General features: G+C 34.0%; 4 protein-coding genes across 12 annotated transcripts; 1 reads left to right on the forward strand and 3 right to left on the reverse strand.

The window, feature by feature from the left end:
* The first annotated feature begins 681 nt into the window (after positions 1 to 681).
* LOC105126700 (peptide methionine sulfoxide reductase A5-like) lies at positions 682 to 4,423 on the forward strand. 3 transcript variants are annotated; one of them, XR_842468.1, is made up of 5 exons: positions 682 to 1,077; positions 2,673 to 2,785; positions 2,875 to 3,019; positions 3,697 to 4,172; positions 4,327 to 4,423. XR_842468.1 is itself a non-coding variant. In XM_011027642.1 (4 exons), the coding sequence occupies exons 1-4, from the start codon at positions 775 to 777 to the stop codon at positions 3,892 to 3,894; spliced, it is 759 nt and encodes a 252-aa protein (XP_011025944.1). In that variant the 5' UTR covers positions 682 to 774; the 3' UTR covers positions 3,895 to 4,263. The 3 variants fall into 3 exon arrangements, 2 of the variants coding, with proteins under 2 accessions (XP_011025944.1, XP_011025943.1); XM_011027642.1 differs by lacking the exons at positions 2,673 to 2,785; positions 2,875 to 3,019; positions 4,327 to 4,423 and adding exons at positions 1,607 to 1,719; positions 1,809 to 1,953 and having other exon boundaries at positions 3,697 to 4,263; XM_011027641.1 differs by lacking the exon at positions 4,327 to 4,423 and having other exon boundaries at positions 3,697 to 4,263.
* A 5,312-nt stretch (positions 4,424 to 9,735) lies between these two features.
* LOC105126701 (auxin-induced protein 15A-like) lies at positions 9,736 to 11,053 on the reverse strand. Its single transcript, XM_011027643.1, has one exon. The coding sequence runs from the start codon at positions 10,316 to 10,318 to the stop codon at positions 10,004 to 10,006; it is 315 nt and encodes a 104-aa protein (XP_011025945.1). The 5' UTR covers positions 10,319 to 11,053; the 3' UTR covers positions 9,736 to 10,003.
* A 688-nt stretch (positions 11,054 to 11,741) lies between these two features.
* LOC105126702 (transcription initiation factor TFIID subunit 14b-like) lies at positions 11,742 to 16,628 on the reverse strand. 6 transcript variants are annotated; one of them, XM_011027646.1, is made up of 7 exons: positions 16,419 to 16,628; positions 15,892 to 15,980; positions 15,577 to 15,798; positions 15,300 to 15,487; positions 15,102 to 15,223; positions 14,543 to 14,621; positions 11,742 to 12,121 (listed from the first exon to the last, which is right to left on the reverse strand). In XM_011027646.1, exons 1-7 carry the CDS (start codon positions 16,536 to 16,538, stop codon positions 12,093 to 12,095), a joined length of 849 nt encoding a protein of 282 aa, XP_011025948.1. In that variant the 5' UTR covers positions 16,539 to 16,628; the 3' UTR covers positions 11,742 to 12,092. The 6 variants fall into 6 exon arrangements, with proteins under 6 accessions (XP_011025948.1, XP_011025951.1, XP_011025946.1 ...); XM_011027644.1 differs by lacking the exon at positions 11,742 to 12,121 and adding an exon at positions 12,384 to 12,571; XM_011027645.1 differs by lacking the exon at positions 11,742 to 12,121 and adding an exon at positions 12,386 to 12,568.
* A 1,884-nt stretch (positions 16,629 to 18,512) lies between these two features.
* Positions 18,513 to 21,299, reverse strand: LOC105126704 (uncharacterized). Of its 2 annotated transcripts, XM_011027650.1 has the most exons (4): positions 21,149 to 21,299; positions 20,882 to 20,935; positions 19,710 to 20,567; positions 18,513 to 18,977 (listed from the first exon to the last, which is right to left on the reverse strand). In XM_011027650.1, exons 3-4 carry the CDS (start codon positions 20,558 to 20,560, stop codon positions 18,803 to 18,805), a joined length of 1,026 nt encoding a protein of 341 aa, XP_011025952.1. In that variant the 5' UTR covers positions 20,561 to 20,567; positions 20,882 to 20,935; positions 21,149 to 21,299; the 3' UTR covers positions 18,513 to 18,802. The 2 variants fall into 2 exon arrangements, with proteins under 2 accessions (XP_011025952.1, XP_011025953.1); XM_011027651.1 differs by lacking the exon at positions 20,882 to 20,935.
* Positions 21,300 to 22,416: the final 1,117 nt, after the last annotated feature.

Consider the following 22,416-nt stretch of genomic DNA (forward strand, 5'->3'; position numbering starts at 1 on the left):
CTCTTTAATGTGCTTCTTTTTATTATCCTCCACACCATTAATTAGTGTTTGTATTTATTTGAATAAAAGACTAAATATACAACAACAACCTTACCTTTTGATTAACTTGGTAATTTTTAATTTTTTTTTCTCAAGTTGATAACGTGGGCTATCAAGTTATAAATTTTTATCTAAACACAAGACACCATGTCAAGATTTGTTTATGATTGTTTTATATAATTACTTAAAAAAATATGATAGAAACAATGATAATTATTGAAATAAACTAGACTTTCTACTTCATTATAAATAAACATGATTACAATGTAAGATTAATGTTATTTTCTTTAAGTGTGGTAATTTTTGCAGTAAAAGAATACTTATGATTACAATAAATATTTTGCCCAAGCTTTACAAAAATATTTATCCTCCACGTGTTTTTTAATTTTATTTTGATCTCTCGTTTTTCAATCTCACCCTTCTCTGACAAATTAACTTATAATTTGGTCTAATAAGAATAATAATAATAATTAAAACAATATGAAGAATACATCTACACGCGTATGAGAGGATACATTATGCATTTTGCGTTGTCAATCCCCAAACTTTTTAGTTTTTTAGTTCATCATGTAATGGGCTCCATAAAAGCCCAAAAATTAAATCGAGCCCACATGGTCAGCTAACAAAAAACAAGGGTGCACGCATTCAAAACCAGAAGTTCAAGAACTCGGAAGTATAACCCGTCTTGACCGACCCGAAAAACACCATCTTTCTACCCGAGGCAAACCGCCAAAAATGGCTTGCGCAGGGAGCCATAGTTCCTCCCTTCTCCATCTCCTAACCCTTCTATTACTAACAATTTCACTGCCCTATAAATCTCTGTCCATTCGAATACCGGATCATGTTTCCACCTCCATTAGAAACCCGCCACCCGATTACCCATTAAAAACAGCAGTTTTCGCCCTCGGTTGTTTTTGGAGATCTGAAGCCGTGTTTGGTTGCTTGAATGGTGTTGTACGGACCACTGTTGGTTACTGTGGCGGATCCAAATTGAACCCCGTATACAGAAGCTTAGGTGATCATGCAGAGTCCGTACAGGTCTCTTTAAAAAAACGTTGGAAATCTGCTTTTGATTGTATTTATTTGTTTTCCAGTCAATTTGTGTTGAAAACAATGCTTTATTAACTCAGCCTGTGTAGACTAATGCTGTTTTGTTATGTGTTGATAAATATATTGATAATGAGAGAATTTCTTGTTGAAATGTATTCATTTGGGCAAATAGAATCGTGGGTTTTTTCTAGAACTTGATTTAATTCTGTTTAGTACAATGTTTTGCAGAACAATAATTTGACTATGTTTTTTCGCGAATCTCTTTATTGGGCTATTTGGAAATATGTGTTTTTGTTAAAATTTGATTAATTTTATGTCAAGTGAAAAATTGTTAGATAGAGTCATTCTGTGTAAAATAAAGCATTTAGTTGGTTGGTGTTGTGGACCGCATTGTTATGATTGGAAAGCACAATAGGTCCGAATGTGATTAGTTTGGTTTGCATGGAACAAGTCTGTGTGAGAAATTTTGTGTTTTCTCCATTTGTTTGATGTGGGTTTTTGTTAATGTGTTATATAGGTAGAGTATGACCCGAAGGTGATTAGTTACAGTCAACTCTTGGAGGTATTTTGGGTTAGTCATGATTCAAGGCAAGTGTTTGGGCAAGGTCCTGATGTGGGTAATCAATATAGGTAAAAGGTCATGACTATCACTAGCATTTTCTTGTTTAATGTGATTAGTACTGTTTTACTGGTTAATTGTTGTGAATACAAATGTGCAGGTCTGTTATTTTCACTAATGGAACTGAAGAGCGTAGATTGGCTGGTGTTAGCAAAGAAAGAGAGCAGTTGAAGTTGAGGAGCAGTGTTGTGGTTACTCAAATTCAACAGCTTGGAACATTTTATCCTGCAGAGCCAGAACATCAGGTCTTGTATTGCTTTAATGGCGAAATGTGTGGGTTTCCCCTACGGTTTTGAAGCATTTGTTAATTTAGATATACACAGTAGTAGTTGAAATTCTAGAAAATGCTGGAAAGATTTGTGGTGGAAAGTTTGAAGCTTACTATAAGATTTTTGGACAGTGGCAGCACATAATAAACAATATAGTGTTGGTTTGTGTCATGGTTGATGTGCTAGAGCCACAATTGTGGCCATGGATTTGTTGCTCACTGCAGGGATATCTGCCTGCTGCATAATAGAAGGATGCAAATTAATCAACAGTCTAAAATTGCATTTGCTAATGGTTAGTCATTTGGGCAAATAGAATCGTGGGTTTTTCCTAGAACTTGATTTAATTCTGTGTAGTACAATTTTTTGAAAAATTCTTATATAGATTTTAGACTCGGTCTTTGTAGAACAATGCAATTTGACAATGTTTTTTCGCGAATCTCTTTATTGGGCTATCTGGAACTATGTGTTTTTGTTATAATTTGATTAATTTTATGTGAAGTGAAAAATTGTTATATAGAGTCATTCTGTGTAAAATAAAGCATTTAGTTGGTTGGTGTTGTGGACCGCATTGTTATGATTGGAAAGCACAAGAGGTCCGCATGTGATTAGTTTGGTTTGCATGGAACAAGTCTGTGTGAGAAATTTTGTGTTTTGTCCATTTGTTTGATTTGGGTTTTTGTTAATGTGTTATATAGGTAGAGTATGACCCCAAGGTGATTAATTACAATCAACTCTTGGAGGTATTTTGGGCTAGTCATGATTCAAGGCAAGTGTTTGGGCAAGGTCCTGATGTGGGTAATCAATATAGGTAAAAGGTCATGACTATCACTAGCATTTTCTTGTTTAATGTGATTAGTACTGTTTTACTGGTTAATTGTTGTGAATACAAATGTGCAGGTCTGTTATTTTCACTAATGGAACTGAAGAGCGTAGATTGGCTGGTGTTAGCAAAGAAAGAGAGCAGTTGAAGTTGAGGAGCAGTGTTGTGGTTACTCAAATTCAACAGCTTGGAACATTTTATCCTGCAGAGCCAGAACATCAGGTCTTGTATTATTTTAATGGTGAAATGTGTGGGTTTCCCTGATGGTTTTGAAGCATTTGTTAGTTTAGATATACACAGTAGTTGTTGAAGTTCTAGAAAATGCTGGAAAGATTTGTGGCGGAAAGTTTGAAGCTTACTATAAGATTTTTGGACAGTGGTAGCACATAATAAACAATATAGTGTTGGTTGTTCTAGAGCCACAATTGTGGCCATGAATTTGTCGCTCACTGTAGGGATATCTGCCTGCTGCATGATAGAAGGATGCAATTAATCAACAGTCTAAAATTGCATTTGTAATGGTTACTGTATAACCTTTGTATAGTGTGCTTAAGCATGCTGTTCAACAGGGTACCTATAACTCTTACGTAAGAACTTGTAATGCTTTTGGGGATTTTAGATGCAGAAGCAAATGGCTTCAGTATGTCTTTTTTCAAGGGCAGAAGATATGACACAAGCTTAAGAAAACTCCTATTTCTGGTCTATACTGAGAAAATGTTCTATAGCCTCAACTGACAGTGTAGAATCAAGATTCAAGAGTATATATTAAGAAAAAAAAAGACACTCATTTTTGATTCTTTGTTGTAACTTCTGTTTTGTAATTCTTATGTTGTTTTGAAAAACATTCCATCCAAGTTAGTGTGTTGATTCATTAACTTTAAAGGTTTGGATGTGTGCAGAAATTTGAGCTCAAGCAAAATCCATTTCTTCGTCAGCTGATGGGAAGCTTGCCTGAAGCGGACCTTGAAAATTCAAGTTTGGCAGCAAAATTAAATGGCTATGCAGCAGAGCTCTGCCCTCCACGCATTCAAAAGCAGATCAATGCAAAGATCAATGACATTCTTAGAAAAGGTTGGCCTGTTCTGAGAGATGTATAGCTGGCTTTTGGAGTAGATTCCAAGTCAGTATGCTTCAGCAGACAAGCTCCTGTACTCAATGCACTATTGCATTCTTTTTGCGGGGTTGGTTCATGCCAGGGCATAAAGAATCCAGAGCTGTGGATGGCACAAGCAAATAGATAGGGTAATTCTACATATGGCCTGTTCTTGATTCACTAAAACAATATCAATGTTCCATTCCCAAATAGCTCTAGGCATATTCTGTTGTTCAATAGGAATTATCTTATATGCCTATGATTGAAGTCATACTGTTTCACATTTATTCTTCACATTGGATAGTTGAGAAACAAAAAAAAAAGTCGAGAATTTGGCAAGAATATGAAATACTGCTATATGCATTTGGTCAAATCATGTCATCAGAGTCTTAGATCTTGCTGTGATCTGTTTACCTTTTTTCCCATACTGTTTCACATTTATTCTTCACATTTGGATAGTTGAGAAACAAAAAAAAAAATGTCGAGAATTTGGCAAGAATATAAAATACTGCTATATGCATTTGGTCAAATCATGTCATCAGAGTCTTAGATCTTGCTGTGATCTGTTTACCTTTTTTCCAGCTATGGATGTGTTCATGTTTGTTTTTTTCATAGAGAGAGCCATCATATTAGATTTCTTTCTGATAGTAGAATGAGCTGAATGTTGCAGAACTCATATTTCTCTTTGGGATTAAATGTTTTTAGCATGCAAATTCATATCGCTCTAACCCCTTGAACTTTGGCCTCCCCTATCCCCGTAACAAAGACACCGACTCCCATCTAGCTAGTCGTTAAAGAACACTCGTTTCTCCTTTACTTTTTTTTTTCAGTAGTTTTGTTGTGCTCAAGTTTGATGTTTGTAAAGCAACTAAACTGCTGGTGCTTGGTGTGGGAGGAAATCCCACTGCCAAAGCTGCTCTTCCTCCCAACGCCAACTGCTGTAAACTGTCATGTTGTTGGCTGTTGAAGGAACACTCGTTTCTCCTTTACTTTTTTTTCAGTAGTTTTGTTTTGCTCAACTTTGATGTTGCATGCTGTAAAGCAATTAAACTGCTGGTGCCTGGTGTCGGAGGAAATCCCACCGCCAAAAGCTGCTCTTCCTCTCAACGCCAACCGCTGTAAACTGTGTCATGTTGTTGGCTGTTGAAGTCAGGATTTGCCTCTTTTTGTTGTGTTCTTATATAACAGGGTTGGATAACTCATCTCTAAGCTCCGCTTTTGACCCGCTAAACGAGTACCTTGGATAATTTCAGTCACTATTCATTACGAACCCACTCAATCAGTTGCTATTTCCTGGTCACAGTCTATCCGATTTAGGCTCTCTGGACAGGCAGAAGTCCAATCTCATCGTGTCCTTTACTGCACTGATGCAATAAATCACAACGAAACAGCCAGCATTTTTCTTCCCGGAACAACAAGAAGCACAATTCACTCTTTCAGATAATGGAAGTCAGAAATGTATCTAATAAATTTATTGATGGTCAGTTGGTCTAGGAGGTTAAGCTCAAATATCCCATAAAAGAACTGACTCGAAGTCAAGAGCACAGCTACAATACACCCCACATGGAGGCCAAGGAAGGAAACCAGCAAGAAATAAAATGCGAGACAAAAAACGCTTAAAACAAGAACAAAATGTGAACCCATCATGGCTTAAATGTTACCAAACAAGCGAAGAACTAGAACCAAGCGAAGACCATATCATAGATCGAGTTCTGGGAGACAATTAAGATAGTTTTCTTGGAAATTTGTTGAGACGCTTGAGTTAGGTTGGAATACTTTGTGTGGTGTGGGAAGCCCTAAGGATTGTCGAGAGCAGTATTCTCTTAAGTACATAAACCAAACATGCTTGTCCTACACCTATAGTCAGCCTGCCCACTTTCCAACATGGTGATTCTCTACATGAACTCAAGTCAAACCAATTAATGGCAGAGAGCAACCTTGAAAGATAACTACAACATCAAAGAATGAATGTGCTGTAGATAACAGCTGTTCTGTTCTCAATCATGTTAGGATTTTATTTGTTAATATTTTGCTTTTTGAAGGTATACTTGTCTTACTCGAGCAAGCAAGGCCTAAGCGACAAATCTCCATAAGCTGTATATTTGGTTATACGTTAGTTTCTCTTCAACTAGTTTTTGTAAATCAAAATGAAGTTATATTTAGATAAGAAATCCACTCTCCTATTGCCTCATACATAAAAATCTTTCAACACATTCTGTTACATTTAAATTAAAATTATTAAACCCGGCTTAGTTTATACTCTAATTCAAGATTCATGTCATGAGTTAGATAATTAATTTAATTTTTTAGAACTCAATCTGGATAGATTCATCTATCTAATTAATTCAAGCTTAATAACACTCTCAAAGTAACTTGAGAATACAAAAAGTTAGCCAATACCTAAAGGGTTTCTACAAGGTATCTTATGATAGGTAATAGAGTGGAGGATATAGTCACTTCAGTCACAAGAAGATTCCTACCTGTAATTGAAAGATTTCCAAAGACGAAATTAAATGACATTATTAATTTTAATTGAAAATGCTATGAACTTTTAAATCATTGGTATTGATAATGATATAACATTGAAAATGCTTGAAATTTTTTGAATGGATGGTATTAATAACAACAAAACAATTGAATACGACTTCTCATATGCTCAAAATGTAAATGAACATTAAATCAATCAAATATACTTTTGATATTTGTTTATGCAATATAAAATAAAACTGAATGATTCTAAAAACATTTATCAAGAGATTTTGTCCTTTTCTTCATAGAAAAAAGTTATTTGAATTGACATTTGATCAATACATAATTTAACCATCGAAAAATCTTATTCTAAAATACAACAAATTTTAATTGGCTCTATCTATGGCAAGGAGCCCCACTCTATAGTCTCACTTTAAGGGAAGAGCCCAACTCTATGGACTTGCTCTCGATGACATATATGAACTTAATTTTCTTTTTTAATAAGCTTATCTCTCATTTTAGAATTTTTTTAGGATTCTACACTTGTACCCTAGTATTTTATACTAATTCAATATATATGTATTATTTTAGATAAAATAAAACTCAAAATATCATATGGATGAAATTATACTCTAGCCCTTTCTCCTCATAAAAGGATTTATGGGTTGTAAATACATAATAAATCCTTCAAACTCCATGTTTACAATTTTTTTATTGTTAAAATTTTTTATATACATATTTTCAGAGCCAATCTCTATAAAATATCATTGTATTTTTTCTTTCTAAAAAGTACTCATTTAAGCATTTGCGAGTTCTCAAATCTATAAAAAAAATATTTTGCAGGTAATAGCTACCAATTATCTTGGCTTATTAGGCACCACTAGTTACTAACTACTAACTATCAATCACTTAGATTTTTCATATAAAGCTACAATACATCTTGGTTAAGAAGAATAAACTAAACTACCTGAGTTAAGAGATCAATCGATTATCAAATATATAAACCTTATTTCTAAACTACTTGAATATTTTGGGACTTATTATGAATAGTTTTAATTTATCTATTATCAATATCAATCCAATCACATCCTTCAAAAGAGGACAATGTGAAATATTATGGCTTCTTCTAGTGTTAATCACTTTGTTTTCACTTGCATTAGCCACTCCATGCCATCTATAATTTTATATTTCATTAGTTTTACATAAAATAATTTTTAGTGGTAGATAAGGTGATAATGATAGTGATAATAATAGAGTGATTATAATGGTTGTGAAAAAAAAGATGATGGTAAAGAAAAAGATGATGGTGTTAGAGAAAGAGATGGTAGTGCTTGAAAGAGAAAATGATGAATGAAATAGTTGGATGATATTGTAAGTGAATTATTACTTGTAAAATATTTTATAAAATTTTATGAGATTGAAATATTTTTTAATAAATAAATAAATTTTAAAAATTGACTATAAAATATTTTTTATTAACCAGGTTTCTTATAAAATATTTCAATAAATTAAAAACAAATATAAGAAAAATTTAAAAATATTTTACAAAAAAGAAAAACAAATGGACCCTAGTTTGTTATTAATCCTTTTCTCCTAGTCTTGTTGATCAGAGACAGCCAAAATTATTCTTAAACATATCAATCATTTTTTGCTGTTGTTTTCGAGTGATTTACATGCCAAGCTATTTAGACCACAGAAATTGTTTGGACCATCTAATTACGAACAATTACTTTGAGCAGAAATGTCTAGATTCTCTGATTCAGATCGTGCCCATCAATCAAAAACAAGATAAAGTTTTAGTTTCTAGGTAGGTTAGGCAATCAAATACTGGTGATTTAAGAAGACAAGAAATTAGGAATGGCTTGGAACTAGCAGCAGCAGCAGCAGGAGGAGGAGGAGGAGGACACTTGAGTCCCACATGCATGTGCATCAATTTTATGCATTAAGATAGACATCACAACCAATTCATTCCAAAATGTTTTTATTTTGATTAAATTGAAAATGATTCAAGTCAAATATGAACACCAAGCCCCTACAAGTCATCAGAACGACAACAATCCATTGGCTGGTGCCCTCAATTATTAGCTTGCTTTTCCTATTTTTTTGACCTCGAACAAGCAACTTTTTTCTTTTCTTTTATTTTTCATTTTGTAATCTATTTGATTTTGGAGATATAGTTGTGTGGAATTACGGAAATTCGAGTGTTTATGACATGCAAAACCATGTCTTTTAATGGTTTATTTATTTATTTATTAGATGGTAAGTATATGAATGCAGAAATAATGTACAGTATCGCATCATATACGCAGTCACTGGTGATGGATTTTCACTGACTCGTATTCTTTTATCTTCCCTAAAATTTTGATAACTACTTGTCACAAGTTGATATAACACATGCATGTCAACAACAGAAGAAATTCCATGCTAAGAACAAAAATATTAAACCCGGCTTGATTGATAATTCGGTTCAAAACTTAAATTATGAATTAAATGGGATGATTTGAGTTGATTTATATCAATCAAAATAATATTATTTTTTATTTTTAAAAAGTTAAAATAATATCATTTTGAATTTTTTGAAATAAAATCAAACAAGATTTTGATCTTGTTGACTGAATCGATGATTGACTTGTCAAGTTATTAGAGTACTAGTTCAACTGTCATTTATTTTTTTTGAAGATCAGCCAGACAAGTTTCCGGATCGACGAGCTTAATAATACTGAATCTCTCCCCATTTCCAAACGAACAGAACATCGCTCCACTTTCATCAAAGAGAGACGGATATATATATATATATATATAGACAAAATTAATCACATTATCTTGATTTATTACATGAAGTTGCAATTACAACAATGAGGTCTGCTGCGTCAAATAAAGAAGTGCTATATCGGATGAGAGTAGAAAACCAACCATTTGTCTATACAAGGCAGCCTTTCTGGCTGCTTTTCAATCAACAACACCATTGGCACCATCCTTTGGTACTATGCACGCTCAATGCCCTCATGACAAAGGAAACTATCAATCTTTTTGTTTTTTCATCTCTTATTGCCTATTGCTAGTGAATATTGTACAGTACTTTGCCACCCTATAATAAATAGTCAACTTCAGTGCTTCAATGATTGATGCTAGCACAAAGAAGATTTTACGACAATAATTTCTAGAAAATGTTTTTTCATGCCATGCTATAGTAAGCTCAAACCTCATCCTGTGCCTTTGCTCAATGACTATGCTTTTATGGCAGATTTGAGGCATACCACGATCAGATGCTCTAATTGCTAGCTTGATTGTTCCATGTGATCAAGCAACAAAATTCATAAACCTCAAATTAACTTGGAGCTAGCAGAAGATAAATCAACAGAACGGGAGAGAGAGAGATGTGAAAGGTAGCTAGGGTTAGCACCCCCCACCAAGAAGGCATTCATTAGAGTACAGAGTTATAACATAACACAGATTGGTCTGAAAGGAAAAACTCCAAACATGAAAACAAATATAGACACCTAACTATGTCAAATAATGTTTCTTCGTCAGGATTATAGCAGCTGCAGTTAAATATAACTCTGACAGAAGCCAAAAGGCAACATGTTTAACTGGAGTATGTTTCCAACAGGGCCTTGTGATAATCACAAATATTTTGATTCCTTTTATCTTATCATCTCTGTTAGAGACCGAAAGACTACTTCTTCACAAGGAATAGTGAGGCCCATTCCATGTTTAAAGCCAAACTCCTCTTCAGCTCTTTGGAGTAAGCTTTGAAACTCAGGATGATCCAACCATGATATTGGGATAATGTATCTGCTTCTGTTCTCTCCTACATAAACCGCAAAATGGCCTTTCGGTACATCATCAGGCAGGCCATCCTGGTCATAGCCATTTTTCTTTCCAAAACTTGAGCATCTTTTCACAATTTGTTTGAGAGCTGATGTTTGAGGAGATTTGTTTGATTTTCTTGTAGCCATTTGGTGAGTTCAGATAGCTTGTGCTTTACAACTTTATGGGTGATGAGAAGAAATTCAGGCGGTGAGGATGGACAAAGGGGCTAAAGAGAAGAGAAGTGTGGTAGGGAAGGACTGAAGGGAAGGAGAGGTATTTATGGAGAGATTACAAGCAGAGATGGCTGTTTCCTGTTTTTCTAGTAACAATGTCATGTGATGTGGGGACGAAGAACAGACCGAAGGGGTTTCAGAATACTGTATAAAAAGGCCATGCAGTATCCAAACCAATGTGGTTTGCCCTACCTTGTAGCCTCTTCTAAGGACATCAAGGGACCATCTTCCCCTCCAAGGTTTTCAAGTCTTCTCTCCTTGGACGCTATTCGAAGATTGCAAAACCTTTTCTTTCTTTCTTTTTTGACATATGCTAGCCTCTTGGGGGCAATTTTCTTTGTTGAGCCATGAACAGAAGAATTAACCTTTAAAGCCTGCGAATCTACCATGTCTTTTGTGCAATCTACAAGGCGTGGCATGCATTCTTGTCCACTATTTCGAATTTCATGGTGTCAAGTATTTAACTTGGTTGGGCTTGAATTACGCCGACTGACCCAGTGAGCCCTCCTGAAAGGGATCACGAGTCCCTTCAAGCAGATCAAGTTAAGCCCCACAAATTGAATTAAAGGGATGAACTTTTCCCAGTTTTTTAATGTTCTTTTACCTGGTGCCCAAATGTTGTTACAAGTTCAACAGTAAAACCACAGTGGTTTTTTAATGACCTTCTGTTAAAAGTAAAGACAATACCTGTTTGTGTATAAATATAATGTTTTCTATCCGTTTGTTTTTATGTTTTTTAAAAAATATTTTTTATTTAATTCAAATTACTTTATTTTCAGTTTTTTCAAATTATTTTAATATTATATGTTTTTTTTTTAAATATTTTTTATTTAATTCAAATTAATTTACTTTTAGTTTTTTCAAATTATTTTAATATTCTAAAATCAAAAATATTTTTTTTAAAATAAAAAATATTATTTTAATATATTTTCAAATAAAAAATATTTTAAAAAACAATTATTATCATACTCTCCGACATCTTCAAAAATAACCTCACATTTTAAACAAATTTAAGAATAGATCTTATCTAAAGATTAAGCTACCTCACATTTTAAACAAATTTAAGAATAAATCTTATCTAAAGATTGAGAGTTGATTTGAGACAACCATATTTCTTTAAAAAAAAAACCTCAAACAAAATTATTTTAATAAAAATAAATGATTTATTTTTAAAACCCAATTGGTTGGTGACCTACAAGGTGGAGGTCTTATAATTAGAATTTGTGGAACATGATGTTTCGAACATCTAGTCGATTTTCGCATGCATGCATATACAAAATTCCAAAACCATTTCGAAGAGTTTTTCTATTTATATTGAAAAGGATATTTTAAGTTCGAAACCTTGCTGAGTTCCTCAAAAGCATTTGAGAAAGTGACTGAACTAATACGAGGAACAAGGTAAGCTTTTTTGGGTGGATGGTTCGGATAATTACTTGAACCACAAATTTCCATCCAAATTACCTCAGAATGCATGCTCAGTCCAGTGAGAAAAGAGTCTCATCAGTGCCCGCAAGCTAATCATATCCTTCTGCTAAGGCAAAATTGTTTCTTTTCTGGAGGTGCCTTTCCATGGCATGGACAAGCCTTCCAAGAGAATTTAGAGTCATTCTCAGCTTTTCAAAATTTGCCAAATTTTAGACATGTTTAGCATGATGGGCTCTTTCTCTTGCCAGGTACCACAAATTTGTCACAATTTTAGGACTGCCCATGTGTGTCCTGCCAAACTCAAAACCCCAATAATAAGCACACAGCCACATATATGAAATGGAGCAAGCAGGCATTATATTCCTCCCAAACTTTGAGCACCACTACTGTGTTGGGATTGCGTGACCATTTAAGATGAGATAATAAAGATTATCTTTCTTTTCATGTATTAGATAATATTTTTTAAAATTTATTTTTAACAGTACATTAAAATGATCCAAAAATACTAAAAGAACTTAAATTTTAAACAAATAACGTTTTGGCAGCAAAACCAAAAACAGCCGACACCAGATACTCTCCCATGTTCTGAGGTTCATCAGAAGGGCAACGACGGCAAGCAACACCGAAAACAGAAACTTGTGCTAAGTGCATCACCAACATCACATGCCGAAAAACTAATTTAAGAGGCACTGCTTATTAATCTTCTGAAATCAACCAGGGATGCTACTGTTGCCAAAACTTCTTTATACAAAAGGAAAATGAAAGATATTAGAATGTTGGATTAGACAGAGTAAACTGTCAACATCTTGTGAATGAAAATAAGTTGGCATGCGAAAAATACAAAATAGTGAATGGCCCATCCTAGTTACTCAAGGGCAGAAACCATCATTGTGATCAAAAGAGGACATTTTTCTTTATGTGAATGGCAACCCTGTCCAATGATTACCATGTGAAGGTCATGTTACTCTTGTCTTTTGAATTTATTTATTTTTACCTCGAACGTTAGTGTGCTACTCCTGTCTTCAGAGCGCTTAATACAGACAAATCAGTAAGGACTACGGTGATGCAACACCATCCCAATTGCCTACGACACCTTCAGCCACCATCCCAATTGCCTACGACACCTTCAGCCATCTGCAACTTTCCACTGAAAATCATCCGAGAACAAATTCCTATTGAACTATTTGACAAGTTAGCCTTGTTGAGTTGGGGCTTAACTTGATGAGTTGATTTAGGTTGGATTGATAATTGCATGATGTAGTGTCCTAAACAAGAATGGAATGTGTTGATATATTTTGCTTAGGAAAAGAGACTTTCCTCCTTGGAGTTGGACTTGGAAGCATTTTTTCTTGAAATAATAATAATAAAAAAACTTCCTTTTCTAATGAAGGACTGTGTTGCTAGTATAAGTAGAATGTGTAGTTACTAGTTTGTGTGCCTCCCATATTGATGGTTTGTGGTGGCAACCACAGAATTAGCGATGTGGTATTTTTTTCTTGTGAACGATTTCTAGGATGTAACTGGGTTTTGGCTAGTGAGGTGGTTGTGCGTGTTTAATTTGTTCTTGAAAATCCCATATTTGATAGTGGGGTTTTGTAGAGCAGGCTTTGCCAAACCACATTATATTTTGTGTCCCTTTTATTTTATTTAATTATTTGGTTTGCTTGGGTTTTGCACAACAATTGGTAACAGAGGAGGTTGATGGAAGTCTTGTGCAAAACAATTGAAGATGGTGAGGGCACAAACTGGCGAAGAAATTTGAGATAGAACTGCTTGATTGGATAAACAATTTTGTTATTTGGCAATGCACCTTGAAGGATGTTCTAACAACTCAAAGAGACTAACTTGAACAATTGAAGGATATGATTATAATTATTATTTAGTCTGTTTTATCAAATTCTGGACCGATAATGGATTACCATAATTGAGAATGCTTTTATTGTCATGGAAAAGGCCATATTAGTACCACTGTGGCCATCTTAGTACCATTGTGAGAAGATGAAAGCCGACTTAAATGAGCTGATTTAATCGCAAGAAGTTTGGAGACGTTTTTTTTTTTAAATGAAAGAAGGATTCTTTTCCTAACAAAGGCCCCTATTGCTAGTTTATGTAATGACTACTTTATGTTTGCCTCCATATGAATCTAGCATAATTCTTAGATCAAAAGCTAAATAATAGGTATCTAGCATGAAACTGTCGTGAAGGCATCAGCACACTAGAGCACTATGAACTATGAAGGCTTGAGAATTTGCCAACTCATAAAATCAGCCTGGTATGACATGCCTTCTACTTACCATCCTTTTTCTAAGACATGCATACATCAAGCAACATTCTAACCATTTGCTGTCGCAAATCATGAGAGCAGAAGAGAATTACAAAGTAATTTCTCTTTTCTGGTCATCAAGATACTAAGCCATGCATTGTTAATAACATTCACCCATAATACTTTGGTCTTTACCAAAATTAGTAAATAAAACTAGAAAACTAAAACTAGAGTCCGCCATGCATTGTTAATAACATTCACCAATAATACTTTGGTCTTTACCAAAATTAGTAAAGAAAACTAGAAAACTAAAACTAGAGTCCCTAGATGTGGGTTAGTCCACGTTTTTTACATCTAATTACCACTAGCGATTTGTCTTCAACCATCCAAGTTTGATGATGAAACGCCAAAGTTAGTGTGTCGCAATCATGTACATTCAGAAATCATACCGTAGGCTAGTTTTGATGGTTGAGGTGGTCCATCTAACATGCTCAATTGTCTTCTCAGCTTAAGAATATGAGCTTGCACCTATCATATTTCATATATCATCAGAAAAGGTATCCTAGCAAGTTCTAAACACTGGAGCAGTCTGTCTGAAACAATAGAAACAAGCATACAAGATAAAGCACCAACAACTAAATAGCATATGCAATTAGGAAAAGCTTATAAAGTAAACCAATAATACATAAACAAAATTTGGAAAATGATATAGATCCAATATTGCCTTTTTTCTCAAGGACACATTTTGGAATGGAGAGGGGTCTAGCATTTTCCGATAGCCTTTAAAGTCCAACCAAGAAAGAGCATGTAACAGAAAGTAGCAAAGAGACGGGTAGTCATGGCTAACCCCCCCTCACCCTAAATGTACATACAGAGCTAACATTCTTAAATAAACATCTCAGATTATTCAATTATACAGCATGCACATTCACAACTACAGGTAAAACCACACACAATGACTGTAAGCAATTATGAATCATTTGATAAAGTCAATTAGCTAAGACTAACCTGCTGACGAGCAGATGCAAGTTTCAAAAGCTCATCTGCCTCTGAAAAATTTATGAACCAGTGATTCAATGGATGGTTTTTGGCATCATATTTCCCTTTCACATTCATATTTGGGCTTGGAACTGCAGTAGTCCAAATGTTAAAATGTAACCACAAAGAAATCACTGCTGAGAAAATTTACAAAGCGTGAAATTTTACCAGGAGCAGGCAAGTTAAATCCAGCAGGAAGTCGTGGCACATATACAGCAGGATGATTCAGCACGCGTGCCAAAAAGTTCTCTGAGGGGTCAGGAAAGACAATCTCATTATAAGTTTCCACAACAACAGGTTTCTTGGTTGACTGTGGACCACTTTCAGCATCAGGATACAACTTCAATAAGTGGAACCTAATTAATAAAAATTAAACCACCATTAGCGAGATAATCTCCCTCCCTGGTCAAGGAAAAACACCAAATTAAAAACTTAAACTACTCACAAGTCCACATGCTTATCACAGACATCGTCATGAAAAAGTATGGAGATACAGATTTCAAATTCACCCCAGCCACATTCAGATAACTCAAATGGTGGAGATTCAACAACTCTTATAGGGTTATCAAAACTAGGATGCAATTGAAACACGACTTGCTTTATCACTACACCAAGATCCTCATTGGTCGCTCCGCGTACGTACACTGTCCATTTATGAGACTGTAACCTAATTCATAAAAAAAATAAAGAAAGAAAGAAAGAAATAAAAACCAAAGAAATATCCAAAAACCATTTAAGCAAACATAAGAATGCAACTTACTCATTGGCCTTTTTACCAAGGTAAAATGCCATAGTTCCATATACCACCGGAACACTGATTTCAACATCTTTAAGCCTCTTGTTTTCATCCTAAATCACAACATCAAAATTAACACACCTAGTTTAACTAAGAATAAAATAATAATTAACAAGCTTATTAATTCAAAATAAATAAATAAATAATGAGATATTATAATTCTCACAACAATGCATGGTCCATCAACAACAAATTAATCTCTCCACACATCTATCACACAAACTGCAGCAATTTTTGACAAATCACGATGCCCGTGATCAAAAATTAATCTTACTGACTGTAACTGTGCATGCGCACACCCTGCTTTGATTTGACACTTGCAAATCTGATTAACTATAAAAGTAGTACATTTCTTTGCATGGGATTTCATTAAAAAAAGGATTTTTTTTTATGGGTATGATCAGCTATAAAATTCTGGAATGACTTTAGAAAAATGAGATTTCAAAAATGGAAAGTGAGAAGCTGTTATGTTAAGGGTGAGTTATTATTACCTGGTTTATGTTGTTGTCGGTGTAATCAGTGGGTATGATGCGTTGAGGCTTTGCAGCAGACTCAACATCTTCTAGTTGAATGCTTGTTTTCGAGGGTAATGGAGTCGTCGTGTGGGGCATTTTACTACCACTTCGTGAATGGAAATTTGCAGGAGTTAGGGTTTAAGGATTACTCGCTACCATATTTTTGGGTTTTGGATAAAGTCTTCGTCTTTCTTGAAAAGAAAAGGAAGTGGATTGTTGTGGTAACTATCTTTTAGTCCTTGGATATTGAAGAACTCTACACTTGAGGCCCTATTTTAATTTTCATATGGCTTCTAGCCAATAGAAGTTAACGAGACCCTTTTTTTTTAATTTTATCAATATTCTACAAAAATATTTAATTATTTTTTAAAAAATAAAGACTTAAAAATGGGCATTTCCTTTGAATTTGTTGATCAATTAACAATTGGAGCCTTACTAGTTTTTTTGAAAACTGTAGAATTGAATTTTTAAACTATAGATACTAAAGTAAAATATTGTCTGTTACAAGGAAGGGTCTAAAATATAGTTTTTCCACGTTTTTTTTCCTTCCCTCAGACGTATGTTGACATGTCGTTCGCTAGCGCTGGTATCTCCGGATCTATCTGTCATCGTCCATACCAAAAACTAATGGGGCTGGCACTAGGAAAACAATGGCCATTACTTGGAAACCAAAAATAATCAATGGTCCCATCAATAATCATAGAAAAAGAACACCGCATCCGATGGCGATTTTATCATAATTTTTCAAACATGGTATTTCATTTGGCTATTTTTACTTATTAGCAAGTTTTTTAAAAAAAAAATACCGGCAAATTAACTATCTATATAAAAAATAATAATAATATAATATGTACAAGTTTTTATTAAAAATTATGACATTTAAAAAAAAATCAAATAACCAAAGAGAAAAAAATATTAAAAAAAATTATGAAAGCAAATTAAAAACTCTAATTATGATATCATTATCACCTTTAAAACATTCTTGATATAATAAATTTAATGATATAAAAAATAATCACCAACAATAATATAAAGATACTTTACTTGTCTTTTAAAGATAACAAGTAACTCACTTGACTTTAAAAATAAATGTATCTTATTCCAGTCATTGTTTATCTTTATTTTTGTTATTTAATTAAGATTTTTTTTATGATACTAATAGTAGTATTGTAATCCAAGATTTGGTGTACCTTTCGGTATTAACTTTACACTAAAAGACCTATAAAATTAATTATCAATAAAAAAGTCTATGACATGTGAAGAACAATAATTTTGGATAAATGTATAAGCTATTTCAAAAAATTATATTGAAAAATATACATAATAATTGAAGAAATTATTATCACCAGAGACCTAGCCGTCTGCATTCACATTGCAAGATTTTGTGTTCAACCAGGCACGAGTCTACCTGGGAACAAAGGAGGCTGTCTCGTGAGATACGCGTTTTGAACTTGACTTTCATATTTTTTAAATCCCAGAAGGATTCTTACGCCTAGAATCGGCATTTTGATTAGATCAAACTGTGGATTCCTATTTTAATAGCGAAGGTCCCACTCCATAATTTGAAGATGGTCGAACGTAGGACGGCCTCTTCCACCCATTGACAACTACTCTCAGCTTCTTGGCCGTCAAATCAAATAAACAAACGGATTCCAGATATCTTAACAGGGTTAGAAATGATTATGATAATATAATTATCATGGCTAGCAGTATAGGCTAATGATCAGCCATCAGCCAGCACTCTCCGAGTCATCAGAGATCAAAACACGCAGTAATCTAGATCACACCATTCACTTATGATAATCTCCTATTATCAACAAAAACATGCATCGCAATGGGTACCACCACCAACAAGAGCCGTGGGAAACTAACTGGGTAGAAAGCAACATCATCGCATCTTCCTGCTATCTGAAAATGAAAGGAAACAGAATAGGATAGAAACCTGAAACCATTATCACTTGACAAACTTTGGTGAGGTATCAACTCTATTGAGAGTGTAACAACCTGAGGAACAAAAATCTTAGTGGTAACTAGAAGAAATCAAAACGATAAATGATTGTAGGAATGGCGTAAAATAAAATCGAAATCCCAGATGGTTACTGAAAAGACGAAAAGCTTGTCAACATTTTGATTAGCAGGACAAATCACAACTATGATCAATATTTTTATCACTTCGATTTTACAAAGCACAAGAATGGTACTAGAAAAAGAGTTCACTGAGCTCTTAAGAATGTTACATTTTGGAAAAGGAATCTGAGATGCTCCGTAATACAGAACCCTTCAATCTCCGAGACCATTGAGCTTGAATGAAGCAACCATTCACCCCTGGCCATCTGGTGTAGCAGGATAGCACCACCAAATCAAATATTTGAAGCATTCAGGGCCATTAATTTGCATTGTTCATTCATGGCCAGAAGTTGAGCCTCTTTCTTATCAAGAAGGGCACTCAACCTCACATTCTCTTCCATAAGTTTCTGAACTTCAGTCTCTTTCTGCATTTTCTCACCCTCCAATTGTGTTGTCTTCGCAACTAGCCTGCTTCACAACAAAATGAGATGCTTGACAAATATGGTAATCCAGCTGAAAAGCTATAAAGGAGACCAAGAAAAGGGATAAACTAATGTTGAGAGAGGCAGTGAGGGAGGGAGAGAACTAGCCTGCCAACTTCCTATGAATCGAGTGCAGACAAATACGAGAGTGTAAGCATACAATTCAAGTAGAGGACTTTTACAGACTGGAAACCCTTGGACTGCGAAGCACAGTGATAACACAGATAGTACCACCAAACATACAGGTCATTGGCTATTTGAAATGTGATTAAAGATCCATATAGATTAAGCACTAGGTTGACTACTAATCATAATCCAGAATGTACTTGGATATCCCAGCAAAGTATATTGTAAAATCAGTAGCCTAATAACATCATCAATGATGCAAGAGCTGACATAGACATCATTATAATTCTAAACAACCAGAATCATCACCAATACCCAACAATTTATGTTATCCAAGAAAGAATTTACAAAACCATAATCAGAAAAGGTTTTGAAATTTGATCACAAGTGATTAATGAATGTGAGTGATCAGCAAACCGTTCAGGTAAATATCAGTTTAGGTTGGCCATGTCACCATACCTAATACTATTAGTAGAATATAGGTTCAAATCTCACACTATAGTTATCATAAAATCTAGAACTACACTTGTTGATAAAGAAAACGTGTGGTGAAGCTTATCATCTTATTTCAGGAATATCTAAGTAGACTGACCGTTCAAAAAGCCTCTCAATAGTTTGAAATTGCCTCTCTGATGAAAGAAGTGTCTCTCTGACACTAATGAGACTGCTAACATAGGATTTTAGAGACTCGAAGTCCCTTTTCACTCGGCAAAGCTCTTGCTCATTTTCTGCTGCGCGCTGCCTCTGCCTAGATGTCTCTTCAACCAAATCTTCAACCCTCTGCCGCATCTCATTCAGAATAACATTTGTACCCAGAGCAAACCGCTCCATCTCCTCTAATTTCAAAGACATGTTCTCAATTTGGATTGCTTTCCTTCTAATTTCTTCCTGACCTAAAGTTACCTTATCTTTCTCCAGTGCAGTTTCAGATTCTGCCATTATAACTCTTTTAACAAGACCTTCCATCACATCGGATACCATCTGCACAGACTTGAGTAATTCACCAATATAAGCTTCGTCTTGTTCATCATAGCTTCCTTGTTGCTTTCTAAGTCTAATACATGATTCTTCATCCGGGCCAAATGAAGAAAGATCAACATCCCGGGACCAGCCGGACAATGGAGTTCCATTCTTGTCAACAAGCCCCACTCCTTCTAATTCCTTTATTCCACATGATGTGTGTGCTAACTCAGGAACAGCAAAGACTCGTGCTTTTGCCTTTAAGTAAGTCAACAATGTCGAGGTTGTTTTCACTCTTCGCCAAAGAACCTCCATCTCCTTTGCATGTTCCTCCGACCCTTGTACACAAGCCTTCACCTCCATAAGCTTCACTTGTAACACATCCACTTGAGACTGTCGCCTTTCCATCTCCTGCTTCCACGTTTCCTGAGTTTCTTCAACTTGCAACGTCAAACTTGACAAGTCGACATCCTCTCCTGCCATACCTTCCCTGAGTTGCAAAAAAAAAAAAACCCAGAAAAACAGAAATTCAAATTTTAGATTTTATAAACCTAATGCCAATCGACAAACCAAACCTGTCAGCTTTAGTACATAACAACACATCATAAACACAAACTCTAGTACCAACTACCAACCACGGTGAAGATAGTTATCAAGCACCAAGCTTTGTGAACAACAATGCAAATTCAAGCTCATAACAAGGATATTAAGCAGCAAGATCATGCCTTTTTCATGTCAAAAAATCACCATACATTAAAATCACTCCTAATTCTCAAAAAAAATAAAATTAAACCAAAACAGTACCTTGAACCTTAATTAACAAAACCCCAATTGAACACGGATTACCACTCCCTTACCCTGATACAAAAACCCACAAAAAATTCACAGATCAAACCTCAAATCACGACAAAATCACAAAAGGATATTCTTGCATCAAATGAGACAAATAAGAGACAATTTGAAAGGACAAAGCAGATATTTTTAAAGGGTACAATACAAAATGTGTAAGAAACAAAAGACAGAGAGTGAAAAACAAGAGTAGAGGATAAAAAATTAAGAGAAAGATGAGACCTCTTTTTCGGGGTGCTGCTTCGTGGAGAGATTGACTGCGGGCAGAGTGATTGATAAAGGAGTGAGTTTTGGGTTTTGTTTAAGGTATAAAAGAGAAGAGGATGTCAAGGAAGAAAGGGAAAATGGAAAGGAGGTTGTTTCATGTCTGTGCAATAATGATTTTTTCAAAGTAATTTTTATTTATAAATATATTAAAATAATTTTTTAATTTTTTAAAAAGTATATTTTATATCAAAACTATTTAAAAAATAAAAATAAAAATCGCTTTTCAACGGCGTTCCATGCTGTCACTTTTGCTTTGCTTTGCCCTCACCGAATCAATAAAACGACGCTGTCTTTTGACGTGCTTTTATTTTCTTTCCTTCTTTCTTTCATTTCAACTTTTCTTTTCTCTGTCGTCTTCTACTTTTCTAAACTAAATAAATCTATCCTTTGCTATTAGAGGATGATTAAAAGCTCGGTGGTTTCTGGTTTTTTATGATTTTTATTTAAAAATATATTTAATTAATATTATTTTTATATTTTTTATGATTTAGATGTAATTATATTAAAAATCTTACAAATAACCTTACAAACTTAATTTTATAATTTTTTGTGACCGTGCAGGCTTTTTAAATAAAAATTATTGTGTATCATAATAACAAATACATATGTAGTTTTATATTTAATCTTACTTGTTATCAACATAATCTGATTTTAACAATCCGAATATTTTATTTTATATAATTATCTGTTCAAATATTATGGTAATTATATAATTATTTTTATTAATACTATTTTGTATTTTAACAATAATGATAAGGAATTCTTTCTCAATGAAAGAAGGTTATCGACTCAGAAATAAGATTTGTATATTAAAGTATTAAAAAACTAAATTATTTCTTATTAGCTTAAAACGCATTTTACATTATACTTATTAAAATCAATTAAAAAATATTATAATAAGACGAAAAAAAATCAATTTAGGATTTGTATATTCCACATCATTAATCAACATTCACATTTAAAGTAATATTACAAAGTTGTACTAGTCAAGTTCTTGATTTTGTTGCTGAAATGCTTGATTGAAAAAAAAAAAAGATATAAATCACATATAATTCAACTATTGTACTGTTACTATATTTTTAAACAAATTCGAAGATGATCGGTCAAGCATTGAGACAATTTCCCTACTTTTTTTTTTATTTCTCTTTTTTAATGAAAAAAATATTAAATGTACCTCTTACATCAAAGCTTATAACAAGAGCTTTTGATTGGTTTAAACACTT

This window comes from Populus euphratica, unplaced genomic scaffold, assembly GCF_000495115.2.
Source record: "Populus euphratica unplaced genomic scaffold, PopEup_1.0 scaffold41.1, whole genome shotgun sequence".
In the NCBI taxonomy this organism is placed as follows: domain Eukaryota; kingdom Viridiplantae; phylum Streptophyta; class Magnoliopsida; order Malpighiales; family Salicaceae; genus Populus; species Populus euphratica.

Coding starts and splice junctions, on each gene's coding strand:
- LOC105126700 (XM_011027642.1), top strand. CDS start 775: ATGGCTTGCGCAGGGAGCCATAGTTCCTCCCTTCTCCATCTCCTAACC. Junction 1,720..1,808: donor GATGTGGGTAATCAATATAG/GTAAAAGGTCAT, acceptor ACAAATGTGCAG/GTCTGTTATTTTCACTAATG. Junction 1,954..3,696: donor CTGCAGAGCCAGAACATCAG/GTCTTGTATTGC, acceptor GGATGTGTGCAG/AAATTTGAGCTCAAGCAAAA.
- LOC105126701 (XM_011027643.1), bottom strand. CDS start 10,318: ATGGCTACAAGAAAATCAAACAAATCTCCTCAAACATCAGCTCTCAAA.
- LOC105126702 (XM_011027644.1), bottom strand. CDS start 16,538: ATGCCCCACACGACGACTCCATTACCCTCGAAAACAAGCATTCAACTA. Junction 15,224..15,299: donor ATTTAACTTGCCTGCTCCTG/GTAAAATTTCAC, acceptor GGACTACTGCAG/TTCCAAGCCCAAATATGAAT. Junction 14,622..15,101: donor TTGCATCTGCTCGTCAGCAG/GTTAGTCTTAGC, acceptor GAAATATGATAG/GTGCAAGCTCATATTCTTAA.
- LOC105126704 (XM_011027651.1), bottom strand. CDS start 20,560: ATGGCAGGAGAGGATGTCGACTTGTCAAGTTTGACGTTGCAAGTTGAA. Junction 18,978..19,709: donor ATTGAGAGGCTTTTTGAACG/GTCAGTCTACTT, acceptor GTTGTGAAGCAG/GCTAGTTGCGAAGACAACAC.